The sequence below is a fragment of the Pectinophora gossypiella genome, chromosome 2 (genome assembly GCF_024362695.1).
Source record: "Pectinophora gossypiella chromosome 2, ilPecGoss1.1, whole genome shotgun sequence".
Classification (NCBI taxonomy): Eukaryota; Metazoa; Arthropoda; class Insecta; order Lepidoptera; family Gelechiidae; genus Pectinophora; species Pectinophora gossypiella.
In genome coordinates, this window is record NC_065405.1 from 6,111,368 (window position 1) to 6,130,279 (window position 18,912).

An 18,912-nucleotide genomic window follows, 5' to 3' on the forward strand; every position below is an offset into this window, starting at 1 on the left:
CAGGGTTTATTTTCAGCCCTCGAAGGAAGTCATCAATTTATGGACCAAAATAGCTCAATCCCACTCATGTATGAAAATCGCGGGGGCAATTGAAAGATTACTGTTGTAAGACATTACAATCATTGTAGTCGACAACTTGCTAGTCGCTAGGAAATCTAACTCCGTTTAATCCACTTTGAATATCTTAGAAGAAACATGTCAGAAGATAAAATAGATGTTTCCGAAGTTCGGAAATCTTTTCAACATTTCTCATGGATTGACTATTCAGTTTTCGTGGTAATGTTATTGATATGTGGAGGTATAGGAGTGTTTTTCGGTTTTGTAAAGAAGCAAAAATCTACCCAGGATTATTTGATGGGTGGGAGGAATATGAAATTGGTTCCTGTCTGCTTTTCTCTAGTTGCTAGGTAAGTTTTTGTGTCTTCTTCTTTTGGAATATCATATCCGTTCAAAGACCACGCCGTGACTGATTTGTGTTTCAGTTTTATTTCAGGCATATCTCTTTTAGGTACACCGACCGAGTTATATATTTATGGTACTTCATATTGTTTCTTCCTAATTGGTGCATTTATGATGTCTGTAGTAATATCATTTACCTTTCTACCTGTGCTACATGAGTTGCAACTGACATCAGCTTATGAGGTTACTTTCTTTTTTATTTAAATGTACTTACCTATCGTTTTATGTGATTTGTTAATAATCTTTCCTTTGTTAATTTCAGTACCTTGAGATGCGTTATGATAAACGGCTAAGAGTTTTTGGATCGGTTCTGTTTAGCGTTTATTTGGTTTGTATCTTCCTTTTCATGTACTTATAAATTATCACGAGCTCCATCGATCATATTTATGAAAACTTTACAACATTTCAGATGGCTTGGTTGCCTATAGTTATTTACGTCCCTGCGCTAGCCTTTAATCAAGGTAAAGCAGAATAGTTATTCATTTTCTTCTCACTATAACCGCATGGCAATTATTGAGTGTTTCGTTTTTGTCTGTTTTCAGTAACTGGTGTAAACATTCATATTGTGACACCAATCGTGTGTTTTGTTTGTATATTTTATACTTCATTGGTGAGTTATTTTATAACATAGTTTACTTTCTTTATCTTTATTAATATTTACTTCAATCAAAATCGCGCCTTTCAGGGAGGTCTTAAAGCAGTTGTTTGGACGGATGTGATTCAGACAGTTATCATGATAGGTGCAATGCTTTTAGTTATCATTAAAGGGTCTATTCATGTTGGCGGTTTCCAAGAAGTTCTTAGTAGGAGCTGGGATACTGGACGATTGGAATTTCCTCCGTAAGTAAAGGATATTAAAACCTATCAATTCTCAAGTATGAAATCATCAGATCTTATTTTTCTTACACAACCTCATTTAACATCGTTAAACCGCCTGAATAAAAACTAAATAATATATAAAACAGTTTCAGGCTAGATTTAACAGAAAGACATTCAATATGGGCGGTGTCCATAGGGTCAACATTCTACTGGGTCGGTAACATTGCTGTGAACCAGGCCATGTTACAGCGGTTCTTGTCTTTACCAGACCTTAAACAGTCTAAGAGGTAAATTAGAATCAATGACTATTTTTTCTCTGGCGTAACCATTATTATTCTTCCTTTTTTGTTCATTTATTGTTTAATTGGCGTAAAGATAAAATGCCTTCTTTGTAAAACTATCCTGTCAAATATTTACTAATACACTTTGTCCTTTTGCAATCGAGGGACAGGTCTTTAGCTGATATTTAGATTTTAGGTAAATAACAACTTTAAAAAGCTACTTATCACAAGTATATTCTAACTTTTCTAATAGTGATCTTTAGCAGATGGCCGTAGCGGAATGCCAATCTGTCTTGAGAGTTTGCTTACTACGGCATGCGACATGCACGGTTACCTCCATCATCATCATAATCATCAATATTCTTCCGAATATTGATGTTGATATACCTATTTTTTGTTTCATACTTTTAAGAACGTGATTTTTTGTGAGCTGGGTTTTAGTTTTAAAACTTAATTTTTTATTGACTTTTTTCAAATATGCCGTGGTAGCCCTGTTATTAGAACGCTTGCCTCTCACTTTGAGGTCGCAGGTTCGAATCCAGCACAGGCACAGTTTTCGAATTCATGTTTGGATTATAAATTATTATTACGTGCTCAGAGGTGAAGAAAAACATCGTGAGGAAACCCACATTCTCGAGGAATGCATTTTCGGAGGTACGTGACCTAACCTATGTTGGGCTGGTTTTCCATTCGCGGGTTGGAAGCACAGACAGGCAGTCGCTTCTGTAAAAAACCGGACGTGTTAAATCTTCAGATTAGGTAAGCGGACTCTGTGAAAAACGGGATTATGCTAGGAGATGACGATGATGACTTTTCAAATATGCTTTCTCTTGTTTATCTGTCCTTCCTAGGGCCGTATGGGGTTTCCTTGGCGGTGTAACGTGCATAGTTTTCATCTGCGGGTACAGTGGTCTGGTGGCGTATGCTCGGTACTATGATTGTGATCCGTTGGACTCTAAGCTGGCTTTAGCCAAGGATCAACTGCTGCCGTTACTCGTGATGGATTTACTCTCTGAATGGAAGGGCATGCCGGGAGTATTTGTGGCAGGGGTCTTTAGTGCTGCCTTGAGGTGATTACATAACATAATTTATTTATTATTTTTAGCGCAATGATCCTAATTATTAACGGTTTTGACCACACGTGGCTTAACCACAAGTGAAATAGATATGAACAAATTATTGCGTTGACAGCGACTCGCAGAACGCCGATTCCCGCTACATCGAATTCTTTATGGCGAGTATTTTGGACACCAGATCAAATAAATATCAATTAACTAAATATTTTTAGTGATTATCTTGTTCCAAATGTCGATTTGGACAATAGGACAAGAGATAACTATGTTATAGTTCATGTCATGTTGCAGTTCATTGTCAACGGGTCTGAATTCAATGGCTGCCGTGGTCTTAGAAGATTTCTGGAAACCCTTCTTTAAGGATTTGAATCATAAGCAGACACAGATCCTTATTCGCGCCGTGGTTGTCATACTTGGAGGTATATGTATAGGTAAGAATTTACTTTTATCCGATAGTTCCCTTTTTCAGCACTTATTGCTATCGGGCCTCTTCGCTGGTACTGACTCTTTGGACTAGTTAAATTTTGTTGATAAACATGCTAAGTGATTTTCTTTGTTCTCAGGTTTAGTGTTCGTAGTTGAAATGTTGGGCTCTGTTCTACAACTTACGATGAGTTTGTCGTCAGCGTCTATGGGGCCTTTGACCGCTGTGTTTCTCATGGGTCTATTTCTACCTTTCATTGACTCTACAGTGAGTTTTTGTAATTTTTATAACGATTACCTTAAACGTAGACGTGCCTTTACCTTGCAGTACAAGTATCCTAGCACAGTATTACACAATACATGATCTACGACGCTTTGTAATATATATATTTATTATTTATATGTGGTTTTTTGAAAAGCGTGTGTGGAGCCGAAAACAACTCTTTGAGGCCTTTTTAGACAATTTAATCTACGTTCGTATTAGTATCATTATACGTAAACATACACAATAAAACCAGCATATTTTGCACTTTTTTTTCTAGTTGCTACCAAAACTATTTTGTCTATGAATTAGATCAGCAACGATGCGTTGTTATGGAGAATTAAATATTTGCAGAGTGCTCTAGCCGGCGGCGTAGTAGGTTTGTCTACAGCATGGTGGTTGGCGGCGCAGTCGCAGCTCGCACAGGCTCGAGGACACCTCAAGTTTGATGAAAAGCCTCGCTTCACTCATAACTGCACGTATTTTTTTTATCAAACTGTACCACAGGTTGATGGAGATGACAGGTACTTACATTATGTACAATATTGGCACCTATTTGAAAATGGTTAGAAGAATCTTGGCCTCTTTAAATATTAATTAAGGCATCTCTTCTCTTTGTTAATGTTTAGTTGTCTATATGGTAACCAAAGTCCTCGTTTAAATAAATATCGCTATCTGTTCAATGAAATACTTCACTATCAGGCAAATGGCGCCCCCACTTATGATATTGTTGTAAGAGTCCGTAATCCCTGCTGAATGTATAGCAAGGTCTTAAGGTTTTGTTACACCAAAGATTTGGGAGAAAAGCGCAGTTTGTATAAAACCACGCCGCATTCGTCGTGCTAGGATTTCTGTGTCAAGGGGGTCTGTAGGCTGGGGAGTCAGTATAAACTGGAATCTTACAGAAAACCCTGCTCACTGTTAATATCGATCTTGCAGTATTTTTTGGATTGTATCGTGGAGCGGTGCCCATGGAGGACTTCTTTAGCTTAACGCCTGAGGTTGTTAACTGGTTGCGCAGCCTGGAAGTAGAATTGTAAAGCCTATTGTAATAAAGAGTAGTGCCAGGTTGCGAACTCATCGCGTTATTAGACTATCATTCAAAACAGGAGGCAGGACTGTTAAGGTTTTGTTACACCAAAGATTTCATGGGTTTCATGGGCGAAAAGCGTAGTTTGTATAAAACCACGCCGCATTCGTCGTGCTAGGGTTTCTGCCTAGGATAAGCAACGTCATAGACAATATTGTAGGGTTTTCTTTCCATTGATAACGATGGATGGAATAGTTATGCTTCAATCATACCTACATAAACAGCCTGTATCATAAATCGTATTATCGGTGGACGCTTTTATCTTTCCTGTATGTACCAAACAATTAAATATATAATTGATTTTAAGTGATTGATTTTGATTAGGCTTTATCTTAAGTAGATTTTTATCCATTACGATATTTATTTGCAGATTTCAGATAGTTGTTAGGGAAATAGCAATCAGTTTAGTAATCTTGAAACCCATGTTGTAATAATGGCACGGTTTTCTGCTGTGATTCTGTTTACTATTTTGCTTATTTCATAATAAGTATAAATACTATTTCTATATTAATAGGGAGCTCATAAAACACTGTTTCCGTGAAAAAGTCACATAAACTCTCTTTATTTTTCACTTTCCTTCCACCGTCGTGAATACCATTGTATTTAAGTTTATATAATACAAACTTAAACAAAACTTAAAGAAAGAAAGGAAAACATGAAATAGTAGTAGGGTCCTGTGCTGGGAGATTTTCTTTTCTAGCCACGTCTTTCCCTCAGCGATACAGTTTCCGATGTGGTAGTAGTTTTACAGCCAGTTACATAATGTAATTTATTTTTTCACGTTCAAAAAGCGCTAACTATGTAAGCTAATTATGAAGAATTAATGTTTTTGAATTTTTATAATTATCCCAGAGTTATGTTCGTAATTTTGAGTAGAGATACAAATTAGAGTTAAATAATGTACCTATTTGCTTTCAGCGAAGTACCTTATTTATATCGGATATCATACTTATGGTTCACGGCATTCGGATGTACGGTGACCATAATAGTAGCTTGCATTGTAAGCTTGAGAAAATCCCAAGAAGTGCTGAAGGATAGAAGATTATTTGCGCCCGTCCTGAGACGGTGGTTGGAAAAGAAATATAAGGTAAGCTAGTTGTGTAAAGAATGAAAAACGAAAATCAAAATATTTCGAATAAGATTTTATGTTTTATCTCTTTGGGGACAAAAAAGGATTGATCAGTCTTCGAATATTCTTTAGAAGAAAGTGGAAATTGACCATATACATAATTTATATTTTGAAGTGAGGGATGACAAACGGGTATTTTTGGATACTTATACTTGTTTTAAGTGAGCTTAACCACAGTACTATTTATTTTGAATAATTTGATTATAAAATAATAAATGACAGTCATATTTATATCATAATCAATTTAATCAGTCACATTCAGTCATTATTTTATTGTTACAGGTAAAGCAGATTGATCTCGAGGAAAGATACAGTTGACTTAAGACTAGAATTAGTCCACCTTAGAACGGATAACTTCTGCCTGTGTTGCCTCTGAATATTCCGGGCCTGTAAAATAAATAAAATATTAAGCTATTATAATAAAAATGAAAAATAAAATCGTTTTCAAAAATAGAACTTACCAAGATTTATTCAAATCACTATTGCCCATAGGATTCCAGTCTCCAGTACATCTATCCCTTTGCGCATCTCTTAAGGTAGCGCATTCACGTCCCAGGAGATGGTTGTATCGTACTGTGGCTGCCATGTATTCGTGGGCTCTGCTGTGTGAGCAGCTGTTTATCCAACACCCTGGCATACTGGATCCTCCGTTGGGGTAAAAGTCTGCGTCTCCACAAGGATCAGTGTATCCGTACAAGCCAGTGTTAGTGTGCATAACTTCTACATAACGACCATCTGTCTCAACTATGCGTCCATTGTCGCGGGTCCATAGAGGACCGGCCGGGTCTAAAGCTGCAGAATGAAAGTAAAAAATACTCATCATCACAAATAATCAGCAGATAATTTTGTAACATTTGGACACATTTTCCGTAATAGGACAATGTTGTTTGTACTATTCTTTGGATACGTAAATTGGTGTCCCACAAATCGAAATATGAATGAACTTCTTTAGAAAGAAGAAAGAAAAAAGTATGGCGTCCATCAATAAACGTTTCTTGTTTATTATTGAAGGACTTTAAACAGTCAGGTATCTACTTTTTTTACCTTTGATGGGTTTGTTCTTGGCCCCAGAGAGAAGGAATTGACGAGGCCTAAGATGAAGCGAGCTCACCCAGAAGGTGCCTGTTCACTATGGGCTATAGTATTTAATAGTTCGCCTTCAATATGATATGTACCTGTTATCCTCCTTACACGTCCACCAGTTTCCCTGCCAGCATTACCGACCAGATGTCCACCCAGGCTGAAACCCACGAGGTGCATCCTGTCGTATGACGCTCCGAGGCCCACCAGCCAGTTGATGAACTGCCCCAACCCTCTGCCAACAGCTGGTACTCCGTTTTTAGCCGTCGCGTAGTTACGGTTCGCCAGTCGGTTCCAATCCAGGACTATGACATTGACATCACCGTTTTCCAGGAAAGCTGAAAATAATAACATACGTATGTTAGTTGGTCCTGATTTTGCTTTAACTTAGTTATCCAAGTTTTATAGAGGGTTAATGATGCCTAATCGGGGCGTAGCGTTAGTTTTTAAACGTTACATAGTATATACATTGTTTTAAGTTTACGCGGTTGTTATCATAATTAAAGCAGGGAGTCTTATATCCCCATTTAAACGCGGTAAGAACTCGTTATTATGTGCTTTAGTTACATAGTATGTTGGATATAACACCAGCAACAAATATAAGTCTATTTCATACATAATTCCTGTCGATATTCAACGTTTGGTTCTGCAAACATTTTGTCTTACTCAGACCAACCGCGCTTGTCACAGGATTATAGGTGAACTATTTAATATTTGAACAGACAAAAATGGTTTTACCTTGAGTCAACGCTAAGCTCATTGAGTTCCTGCCATTGCCGTTCCATCCGTGGGCGAGGAAGACGGTCACTCTCCCAAAATTGAAATTTGAATTAATAACGCTGTTCGCATTGTTCGGCAACAATATCTGTGCAACAGTGGGGTTAGCTCTGAAAATAAACAGAATTTGTTCAATATTTATGTTTTTTTTGGAGACGACTAATATTTCTGCTGGAAATAAACAGATTAAGTCGGTTATTCACTCACATATCTTCTTTTATCAATGGAGGAATATCTCGATTGGGCGGTTTCATTAAAGGTTGGTGAAGGCGTTTGGGTCGGGTTAACAACCAACCCAGTTGCCGATAGTTTTCGAAAGGTCCCTGACATGCATTGAAAACTATGTGTGTCAATAAAAGAGATGTTCTCGCTAAATACGCACCTGGTAAATAACCAGTAAGCATTGTTGTCCGGGTTTCTGGTGTACTGCTCAACGTAGTCAACATCTACAGGCTCCTCAAGATCCACCAGGTGGACGATACCATCGCCGTCTCCTGGGAAGTGGAAGAACCTGGCGCCATCCTGGTAACCCCGCTCAGGGCTTACTTTCAGGACGCTCGCAGAACTAGCTAGAAACATAATTTAGAGTTGTAAAACAAGATTTCATTTGACTGTAAACTGGGTAAGGCGGTAAGATTCCCGTCAGACAAGTACAACTTGGACTTTTGGATTTCTTTTTCCACATACAGGGTAAAATGTGAGCAGACATTAGCTGGGGATACGAGACAATCAGCTACTACTAAGTGCTTTTTAGGGTTCCGTAGCCTAATGGCAAAAAACGGAACCCTTATAGATTCGTCATGTCTATCCGTCCGTCTGTCCGTCCGTCCGTCCGTATGTCACAGCCACTTTTCTCCGAAACTATAATAGCTATACTGTTGAAACTTGATAAATATGTGTATTCTGTGAACCGCATTAAGATTTTTACGCAATGATAGAAAAAAAAAAACAATAAATTTTGGGGGTCCCCATACATAGAACTGAAAATAAAATAAAAATTTTTCATCAAACCCATACGTGTGGGGTATCTATGGATAGGTCTTCCAAAATGGTATTGAGATTTCTAATATCATTGTTTTCTAAACTGAATAGTTTGCGCGAGAGACACTTCCAAAGTAGTAAAATGTGTCCCCCCCCGTAACTTCTAAAATAAGAGGAGGATAAAACTAAAAAAATATTGATGTAGATTAGCATGCAAACTACCAACGAAAATTGGTTTGACCCGATCTAGTATGTAGTTTTTTTTTAATACACCATAAATCGTAAACCGTAATTTACTTTCATATTATGTTACTTGCTGTTAGGGAACCCTTCAAGGGCGAGTCCGACTCGCACTTGACCGCTTTTATTTAAGTTTGGTATGCTTTAGTAGCATTAGTTCTTGATACGTGGTTTTTTTTCAATTTCCTTTCTTTGTCGCATATTCAAATTCTTCTAGAACGTTCTTCCTCCAATGATCAAAATGTCACATTATTTAAATGTAATTACTATTGCTTTCACTTACCTGCGATAAAGAGAGCTACCACAGCCCACTTCATTGTATCAAGAGACCGACACGACAGTAGATAAGCTTCTAGAGGCATTGTATTTATAATCTACATTTGTTTTGTGTCTACTACCTGATAATCGATTAATTATTATCTTTAATAAAATATGTTTGTTTGATAATTATTAAAATTGCGCGATTATTTAGATAAACGATCTGATTGATGATTTGCGTCATACGGAGTTACGTCTTAATGGTAGTGTGATTTGATAGGTGCGTGTTGTTTGGTTTGTACTGCTAATCCCAGTCAAGTTGCAGAAGTGAGAATACGCTAGTTTCCAACTAGGCAAATCAGTTACTTTTGACTAAATGTCCAAACAAGAAAATACCATTGAATTTGTATGAAAACAACCTGTGACGTCATACTTAGGCGACGCCCTGAGCCGAGGTTCGCGCCCAACTGGGCACCCTCAGGCCTGTTGTCTTAAACGTTGTACCAGGTGAGAGCCTTCAGCGCTCCCCATTTGTCCGGCCAAGTAGTTAATGCCATCTGCGGCAAATCTACAATAAGTCACGTCAAAAAAAAAAGTCATACTTAGGAAAACGAGACAAAATGTCGCACTTAGGGCGGTATTAATAAACTAATCTCAGCTTCAAGACTGCTCTCAAGATCATGTCAATGTGACAGTTCTTATATAAAAACAGGGACTTGAGCATGATCTTGAGGGCACTCTCAGCTGAGATTAGTTTATTGATATCACCCTAAGTATTAATAAGTACATTTTTCTTTATTAAAATTCATAAATAAGTTAAATTATAGAAAAATGAAAACATTTTTTGTCACCTTTAGTTCTGTCTTAATTTAGTACTTAATCAGAATTTCATAATTTATCGTTGACTTAGGAAATTACCCCATTGCTATTGCAATGAATGTATGAACTGTAATCCACATGAATATTATGTTGAATGTCTTGAATGTTGCCGAGGATGGAAAAAATATTGGACTGATCCAATCTGAATGCTTCAATCATAGTTTGTCATACTTCAATAAACAAATGCAATATCGTTTTGGCATTTCCTTTGTTTCATTGTCAGTATTAACACATTATATTAAATCCTTGGCTATGTAAATGACTACAATTTTAATTAATATCCAACTACATGTGAAAAGTTTGAGTACTTAACTTCTTAACAAAAGCTAAACATCATTCATTGAACGGATAATAGCTGCCAGTGTTCACTCTGAATATTACGGACCTATAAAAAAAATGGATGTGTAAACAATTTCTAAAAGAAGTAAAAACTATTCTTTTTTCAAAAAAATATTAAGTAATTAAAATCTCTGTTGCCCATAGGATTCAAGAGGCCAGAATATGTACCATCTTGCGCTTCATTAATAGTATCGCATTTATTTGCTAGCAGAAGGTTGAATCGTACTAAAGCTGCCATGTATTCGTTAGCTCTGCTGTGTGAGTATGTATTGAAGATACACCCTGGCATATTCGTCCCTTCGTTGTGGTGGAACTCAACATCATGTTTAAAGACCTATCTATAGATAGGGGGCGGAAGGTAAGCGAGAAACCTCTGCCCTATTTTCCACTACAAAGTAGCATGTAGAACGCTACACCGACAAGAGCATGGCTCTTAAATTAGTGATAATGATCCATAGATAACGTAAAGTTTCAACAGTATAGTTCATATAGTTTCGGAAAAAAGGCTGTGACATACGGACGGACAAGCAGACAGATTCCATTTTTTACCATTTGGCACCCTAAAAAGGGTCAACATTTATACTCAAAAACAAAGATAAACGATGCTTACTTATATATATGTCTGTTATTAATGAAATTGGCGTCATATATATTTTTTGGGGGACGTAGCCTGGAAAATCCCTCATTGGGAATATTGTCGATAGCTTATTTTATGATCCTTTATCTAGTTTTTAATTGCTGAAGATATTAAAGATACTTACGTGTTGTTATCGAACTGTGTTGATGAATTTAATAGTTGATAAATTGTCAGTAAGTATGCTGGTAAAAACCCAGATTTTTTTGATCAATTAAAAATAAGATAAGCAAATCCAAGTGGTTATTAAGTATACTTGTATTGCTAATTTCTTTGTTTCACTATCTTTTCGTCTGACTATTAACAATGACTGTGAGTAAATAAAATGAATTATTCGTACAATCTGGTGTTACTACGTTTTTATCTACAAATAATACGATATACGTGTTGTTTTGTAAGGTACTTCTTGTAATTTATGCATGGTGAAATAAAGTTCAAAGCTGTTGATTGGTGGATGACTGTTCAATTTCAATACGTTTCAATTCTTATAGACAGCCCATGTCCAAGCGACTCATCATCATCAATTTAAGAGCCACGCTCTTGTCGGTGCAGCATTTTCCATGCTACTTTTTTAAGGAAAAATAGGGCAGTGGTTTATCTCTTGCCCTCCGCCCTGCAGTACTCTGTCTGACGCAAGTGGGGTGGCGCCCAGAGTAGTCTATTACAAAGCCATACTAGGACTCCTGTCCTCCGCCTCTGAATAGTACTGACAGTTACTGCTGCCCTCTGTCAGGTTCCAGGTTACAGTCCCTGTGACTTGCCCCTTCCGTCCTGCATTGCCGTACCGGCTCTCATTTTCGCCTCTGCAACCGTTGAGGTCTTCACCCGTATCCCTGGGCAAGGGTTCAAGCGACTATCGAAACAAAAAATCGTAAAAATCTGTATCTATGAAGCAATGAGGTTAAGTACATAAGCAAAGTACATCAGTGGTATGAAGTATTTAGTTATAACGCCGTGAAAAAGGGACAAACGTCAAGGTTTTTGTTATATGTGGTCTATGCGGTCCCATCAGGAAATAGAAAAATGAGGTTGGAAAGGCCATAACGCGCATTTTGTATGAGAACTCGGCTGTCGCCGGTTCAACCCCACTCTCTTTTACTACTACTCCTGCAAACAGATAAATAACTACGATAGCCAGTTCGCGGACACGGATATTTTATATATTAATAGGGAAAACACTAAGACACTGCATACAAAGTATTTTTTTGATAAGTAAATAGCTGATCATACTAAGGTTTCTTGTGATAAGGAGGGATCTCCTTGCATGTTAGCCGATATTTGATGGTTTGCCCTGGAGATTATAATGCACAAGACGACATTTTAAAATATTATCGTGGAGCTTCGTGGGTCGTAAAGTTTGGGGACTAGTGGAGTGCAAAGTTGAAGTATGAATTATTTGCACTTGTATGGCGCGCGTTTCGCGCTCACTTGGCCCTTCCAACCTCTTTCTTCTATTCCGTGGGTCCCATCGCGCTGTTACAATTGGTGCCATGCGAGGTCCGAGATAGATAGATAGATAATACTTTATTGAGCACAATGGACACAAAATACAGATAAAAGGACAACATATACAGAAAAGCACAACAGGCGGCCTTATTGCTCATGCAGCAATTTCTTCCGAGTTGATGTGATATGTACAATACATTAGTTTGCGGGATGGTAAGCCATGTGATTTCTTTTTATTGTTTTAAGATCAATGCGCATAGAGGTAGTGTTGCGAACACTGAAGCGAGGATCGGGATTGTGTAATGAAATCTTTATTAAGAGCATGAGCGTGCAAAGCAGATTATTTCGAAATCACGGGGCGTCCGCCACTCTCCCAGGGTTTTCCGTTTGATAGGAACCAAATCATTTGGAATCTTAAATTACTTCCCAATTTGAATTAAGTTACGTAGGTAATAAGTTTGATTACAACATTTGTTTTTATCACGCATCGTAGCAACGCCGATGGTAGGGTTTAGCCCTAACTACCTACGTAGTTACCACGCCTACACGTATCTCAAAGTACGTCTCCAAGTAGGTGTTCTAAATGTATTACGATCATAGTGGAACTCCATAGAAAAATGCGAGATATCAGGTATAATGTGTATTTAAGCGACAATGTTGCATATCGGAATTGAGCCATCTTGGCAGTAGGACAGTAGGTCAATAATTAGTTTATCTGCTGAACTGGGAGTAAATAAAAAAATACGCGTGGAGCTGATTATCAGATCGAGGATCAGCGTGTCTACATCTCCACGTCACGGTGGCGTAACGTGGAAATTCACGTTGACGTTATTGTCGTAGGCCGCGATTCGCACCAGGCCATGTCCCGCCGGCACTGTGATTTTGCATGTTAACACCGTGATGTGGGGATGACACATTCAAATCCAAAAATTGACCATACAGGTGTTTGTGACACCGTACCGAATACTGTGGGAGATGATTCGGCTCATGATTCTGAATTAATATCAAGTGGAATTTCCTGTTACAAAGCTCATGATTTCCTTTGTGTTGTTTGAAATTATTTTCTATTCTATACTTTAACCATGCGAAATTTCACATGAATTCGCACACACCCTTTACAACTACATACAGGTACGAGTACGTTTGGGTGTTAGTGACACCATAACGAAAATTCTGATTAATGATTCTGAGTTGATAACAAGTGGAATTTCCTGTCATAAAATTCACGAAAATTTTAGTTCTTTTTGTTTTTTGTTCCACCATACTTTTGCGATGGAAAATTCCACTTGTTATCAACTCAGAATCATGGTTTGAATCATCCCTCAAAGTTTACGTTACGTTGTCACTAAAAAGTACCCTGTATCTATTTTTGTCAACGGGTAAGTAACAATAAAAGTCACTGAATATTTGGAATACATATCAGTTTATTTTTATCACAAGTTAAAATATTTATGTATTACCTAATTTCTTAATTTCCGTATAAAGGTGTTTTAAAATGGCCAGCTGCGGTTCGTGGTCAATCCGTATAGGCCACCTCTGAAAAAAAAGAGTATATTTTAAAGATTGCATTTATAAATATGATAGATTTGTTATAATAAAATTAAAGATTATATCGAGAGTAAGTAAGTTTAGTACATTTTAAAACGAGGGTTCCGTAGCTTATAAAATAACTTACAAACATTTGAAATTTTGGAATGCAGGAGGTTTAAAAAATCACATGGAGCAATTAGACCCACAATTATTGCCTGAACTTACCCTCGCTTGGAAATGATGCTGTTGCCCATATTGAGGGCGACGCCGCCTGTGCAGCCGACGTTCCGAGCTTCTTGGAGGTCTGTGCATAGTCGTCCAACAAAATGGTTGTTATGAATCGAGGACGCGAACAATTCGTACGCTCGGCTGTGAGAGCAGGTGCTGATCCAGCAACCAGGCTGCGGGTTCCTGCCTCCGTTAGGGTAGAAGTTGGTTGCTCCAATTGGGTCGAAGATGCCGAGAAGACCACCGTCAGTATGGATGCACTCAACATACTGTGCGTCAGTGGAGCGTAGAGCGTTGGAGTTGCCACCCCAGTTAGGCCCAGCAGGGTCCAAACCTGAAAAGTACCACAAAGCTCTATAAATTTCTCTTTGTAGTTTTGGTACTCTTCAACTAGTCTATTGATTAATGGTGAAATTATTATTTATTTTATTATTTTCGGGGAGCTAACAGCTTCATTTACAAATGAATGCAAAGGTTAGCAGAAGGCCAATTACAAGTTGGAATAAAATACGCGGAAGAATCTTTTATACCAACTTGTTATACCCTCAGTTAATCTTATGATTTTAGAGATGAGATTTGTTTTTGTTTAATGTACGAACTGCCTGGTTACATAACATAAGGAGGCAGAGTCACTGACACTTTTTCCGACGTCATGTCGTCACGCCGTGAATCAGTGATGTAACCAGTATAGTATCATTAATATGATGTAAAGAATCTTACCAGTGATCCTAGCAGGACGGTTGCCAGCAGCGCGGCCAGCATTTCCCACGACGTGAGCGCCAAGGCTGAAGCCGACCAGGTGCACATTGTTCCAGTTGCCACCAGCAGTATTGATTAGCCACACGAGGAAGTTTCCGAGATGGGCTCCCACTCCAGGGACTCCAATGACAGCGGTCCAGTATAGAGAGTTAGCAAGACGGTTCCAGTCGACCACTATGACGTTGCAATCCTGGACGTTAAGGAAGGCAGCGGTGATCATCGGGTTGATGGTCGAGTGACCGTTGCTGTTCCAGCCGTGAACGATGACCTTCAGAGGGCGGTTCGCTACGTAGTTAGAGTTTGCGATAGAGTTAACATCGCCGTGAACTAAGAGTTGGTAATTGTCGGGGTTCTGCCTGAAATCAGAGATTTTTTTTAAATAGAGTATCTCTTTAAAGTCAACTGATTTTTTTTTCTAAAAGCGTCATATGCTTATATTATAGAACAATCATTATTGATAGAATATTATTATTTGCGTTACTTATATTTTGTCAACATTTGAAATGGAACAATTTTGTAGCGCTGGGAAGACTATTTCACATTATGACCCTATGAAAAAAACGCCACGCAATCTTTGCTGATCTTGTTTTTGGTAATGATGAGTTTATAAAGTTTTTTTTATGAATTTTACATATTGTTAGGTGTATTCGGATTCTAAACCAACCTGGTGTACAACCAGTACTCGTTGTTAGCTCCGTTCCTCGAGATCCGCGTTATGTCTTCATCAGAAGGCTTTTCGAGAAGATCGACGAGGTGCGGTACTCCTGTACCATCAGGCATCCAGATGTAGCGACTCTCACCCTCCACATAGTGGCTATTGTCCCCAGGAACTAGGTGAGCGGGGCTACCGGCGCAGACTGGGGAGGGAAGGTAGCTTGCATTATTCATCAAATCAAATCAAATCAAAATCTTCATATTTTGGATCATCAACATATGGCACATTTTTGGAAACTGTCTTTTGAACCACAGTGAATATTGGGTAGCTCTATGTTCTTATAATACTGCCCTGTTTTCAGATCAGCAAAAGACTTTAAAAACGATATACTTGCCAAGTCAGTGTAATATAAAAAATGTTTGTCGCCAGTCTTACAAAACAAAAGTTTACATTGAATTTTCAACACACAACACTTAAAAATATTTATTATTATTATTATTATTTTGCTTTTATCAAAATACTAATAACAAACTAATAACAAAATAAATATTTTTCGGGGATATTTAAGTCAGACCTATGTTTGTTGAATAAGCGTAGCAATAATGTTGTAACTGTTGGTAAACCTAATAAATTAAAAAAAAAAAGATGCTTATCAGCACTGTAAAAAAGAGACGTTGAATACTTCGGATTACCTTCGAAATATAAGGGATAAGAAAATTAATCAAATGAATACTTACAGGCCACGAAGGCCGCGAGAACCACCAACAGCTTCATAGCTGAGGTTTGTAACGACTATCAAATCTAATTCCACCTATTTATAATGTGTAATAGAGCAACAGTTACCTTTTATCTCAATAATCCCCGATATTGATATGGAAACATAGGGCAATTAATTATGATAAGTTGTAAAACAATTTCTTATGAATGGGATGGAAATGTGTCAATGCTAAATATTATTTAAGTGTTCTGTACATCTCTTATCTGTTTTTCACGTGTGATAAGGCGACAAAATAAGTTATAAATTCTCAAAAGATCAGGAACTATGTGACGTTCGCAACGATAAATTACTATATTTTGTATGAGTTTTAAATGAGTAAGTAATGAATATTTTCATATTATGGGTGCAATGTAGAAATGATAATGATGACGTGGTTTATGCAAAAACTGGGTAGGTTCCTAATTAAGAGCCATCTGCAACTTGAAAAAAGTAAACTATAATGTGCAGATTCCCTTGAACATAATTCGTCTGGAAGCAGCTTGGGGCCTGAGATGTTATGATGTTTTAGGGGGTGAGTAGAGTGAGACGACGCGATGTTGTCATTATTTTCTTTTATTTTGGGGATAAAAACATGTTTGCTGTAAGTATTATCTTTGTGAGTATGACATGTTAGATATATTATGTATGTTATTGTAATATATACAATTAAACGGCCAAATGGGGAGCGCTGAAGGCTCTCACCCGGTACAACGTTTAAGACAACAGGCCTGAGGGTGCCCAGTTGGGCGCGAACCTCGGCTCAGGGCGTCGTCTGAGAGGAAAAATATTTGAAAGAATTAATCGACCCTAGTGGGTCGATAGCGATAAGCGCTGAATGAGGGAAATCGTCGACCACGCCGGCGGGGTCGGTATCGGGGTCCTGAAGTGTTTGGTGTCGCGAGCTGATTGGCTGCCTCTATGGCTAGGGTAATCGGGTCGTCGGGATCGTATATTACGTCCTTCGGACGCCGATACTTTTCAGTATCGTCCCTAAGCGGGATGTATTCGGAAGCCGCAACTACCAGGGGATTTGGGTGGTGCGGAGCAGAATCGAAAAAACGTTTGGAAGCTAATTTGAGCCATTGGGCAATGGTTGGCAGATTAAACGGCATTGAAATCCTGCATTTTTATTGGGAAGCGTAACACGTCGCAAATGTCTGTTGTGTAGACGGACGAGTTCTTCCATTGTCCTATCCTCGTCGTCAATATGACACCATTGCCCTAGCATTATCCCGTTTTTCACAGGGTCCAAGCGGACCCTGAAGATTTGACAGGTCCGGTTTTTTTACAGAAGCGACTGCCAGTCTGATCTCCCAACACGCGAAGGGAAAACCAGTCCAATACAGGTTCTCAAGAAAGTGGGAAACCCAGACAAATTTGGGTTTCCTCACAATGTTTTCCTTCACCGCTGAGCACGTGATAATCATTTATGATCCAAACGTGAATTCGAAAACAAATTCGACAATCATTGGTTTAGGCCTGTGCTGGATTCGAACATGACCTCAAAGTAAGAGGCAAGTGTTTATTTACGTTTGATCGCACGATCATGCGACACGGTCCCATGGTGATAAAGTTTGAAATTGAATTACTTAAATGCGGAACCCTAGAAATGGACTACATGACCTCTACAGTTATATGTAAGTATTCATAGTTACGACATTTTATTGATGTATTATGTTTAAATAGGTATTTTTTGAATTATATAAATTAGTGACATCGTAACCAATACTCAGGAGGATGATTCAGACCATGATTCTCGGTTAATATCAAGTGGAATTTTCCGTCACAAAATTCATGATTCTTTTTAGTTTTTTCAAATTATTTTCAATTAAGTATATACTTTTGCGCCGGAAATTTTCACTTGATATTAACTCAGAATAATCAGCTGAATCATCCCTCTCAGTATTCGTTACGATGTCACTTACACCCCGTACACGGTCTTACGATAGCCATACAAGTAGGTATGGGTGTTAGTGACACCGTAACGAATACTGAGGGGGAAGATTCAGACCATGATTCTTAGTTGATATCAAGTGGAATTACCTGTCAAAAAAATCATGAAAATTTTTGTTTTTTTTTTGTAATTATTTTCCGATCCAAACTTTTCCGACGGAAAAGTCCACTTGATACCAACTCAGAATCCTGGCCTGAATCATCCCTCAAAGTTTTCGTTACGATGTCACTAACACCCTGTATATATTGTTGATATGAAGATCCAACATAGCAACAGTATTTGTGACAGGTTATTGTATGTCACAAGCCGTTAAAAAAATCCTAGACGTGCAGATGTTGAAGAAAAATATTAAGCGTATTTTTTATTCAATCATGTCGCGGGGTTTTCCCGTTAAGTACATGATGAAATTATTGCTACTTTTAAATAACTCAAGACGCAAATACATTACGTATTTTGTTTTGATGAAGATATTAAGTAAGTATCAACATATAATAAGGCACTATAATTGTTTTTGATTTGATTTCTGATAAACCTCTCCGGATACCAGGTGTGAAAATCACATGCTTAGAAGATTACCGTGAGATTACCTTATCAATCATATTCCATATTTAAATGCATATTAAAATATTAATGTAAATATCTAATACCTACAATGTTATCGAAAAAAGTTAATTAGATGATACGCTTAATGATTCTATTTTAAAATTTTTGATGTAGTACAAGCGTGCCCTCAAGGTAGGTGGCATGATGATCTACAGAGTCTATTTATTGTAGATCGGATTGCTTATATATACAGTTGGTCAAACAGACGGGACCAGTGGTATATTGTTGGGCAGTAAATGGGCAGTGTTAAGGTAGT

At 37.9% G+C, this 18,912-nt stretch overlaps 3 protein-coding genes across 3 annotated transcripts; 1 reads left to right on the forward strand and 2 right to left on the reverse strand.

The window, feature by feature from the left end:
* Positions 1-135: 135 nt before the first annotated feature.
* On the forward strand, positions 136-5,854 carry LOC126375341 (sodium-coupled monocarboxylate transporter 2-like). Its single transcript, XM_050022288.1, has 13 exons — positions 136-407; positions 483-642; positions 722-787; positions 869-920; positions 1,002-1,069; positions 1,145-1,299; positions 1,425-1,565; positions 2,411-2,629; positions 2,924-3,063; positions 3,196-3,323; positions 3,672-3,841; positions 5,326-5,494; positions 5,819-5,854. Exons 1-13 carry the CDS (start codon positions 196-198, stop codon positions 5,852-5,854), a joined length of 1,716 nt encoding a protein of 571 aa, XP_049878245.1. The 5' UTR covers positions 136-195.
* Positions 5,762-9,004, reverse strand: LOC126371694 (lipase member H-like). Its single transcript, XM_050017000.1, has 6 exons — positions 8,898-9,004; positions 7,776-7,962; positions 7,355-7,503; positions 6,712-6,954; positions 5,998-6,328; positions 5,762-5,923 (listed from the first exon to the last, which is right to left on the reverse strand). Exons 1-6 carry the CDS (start codon positions 8,974-8,976, stop codon positions 5,878-5,880), a joined length of 1,035 nt encoding a protein of 344 aa, XP_049872957.1. The 5' UTR covers positions 8,977-9,004; the 3' UTR covers positions 5,762-5,877.
* Positions 9,005-13,574: 4,570 nt separating this feature from the next.
* Positions 13,575-16,122, reverse strand: LOC126377212 (pancreatic triacylglycerol lipase-like). Its single transcript, XM_050024914.1, has 5 exons — positions 16,080-16,122; positions 15,352-15,544; positions 14,649-15,043; positions 13,926-14,262; positions 13,575-13,706 (listed from the first exon to the last, which is right to left on the reverse strand). The coding sequence occupies exons 1-5, from the start codon at positions 16,114-16,116 to the stop codon at positions 13,661-13,663; spliced, it is 1,008 nt and encodes a 335-aa protein (XP_049880871.1). The 5' UTR covers positions 16,117-16,122; the 3' UTR covers positions 13,575-13,660.
* Between the last annotated feature and the right edge of the window lie 2,790 nt (positions 16,123-18,912).

Coding starts and splice junctions, on each gene's coding strand:
- LOC126375341 (XM_050022288.1), top strand. CDS start 196: ATGTCAGAAGATAAAATAGATGTTTCCGAAGTTCGGAAATCTTTTCAA. Junction 643..721: donor AACTGACATCAGCTTATGAG/GTTACTTTCTTT, acceptor TGTTAATTTCAG/TACCTTGAGATGCGTTATGA. Junction 5,495..5,818: donor GGTTGGAAAAGAAATATAAG/GTAAGCTAGTTG, acceptor TTATTGTTACAG/GTAAAGCAGATTGATCTCGA.
- LOC126371694 (XM_050017000.1), bottom strand. CDS start 8,976: ATGCCTCTAGAAGCTTATCTACTGTCGTGTCGGTCTCTTGATACAATG. Junction 7,963..8,897: donor GGTAGCTCTCTTTATCGCAG/GTAAGTGAAAGC, acceptor TTATGTTTCTAG/CTAGTTCTGCGAGCGTCCTG. Junction 6,955..7,354: donor GAGCTTAGCGTTGACTCAAG/GTAAAACCATTT, acceptor TATTATTTTCAG/CTTTCCTGGAAAACGGTGAT.
- LOC126377212 (XM_050024914.1), bottom strand. CDS start 16,116: ATGAAGCTGTTGGTGGTTCTCGCGGCCTTCGTGGCCT. Junction 15,044..15,351: donor GAGTACTGGTTGTACACCAG/GTTGGTTTAGAA, acceptor CTCTGATTTCAG/GCAGAACCCCGACAATTACC. Junction 13,707..13,925: donor AGCATCATTTCCAAGCGAGG/GTAAGTTCAGGC, acceptor CTTTTTTTTCAG/AGGTGGCCTATACGGATTGA.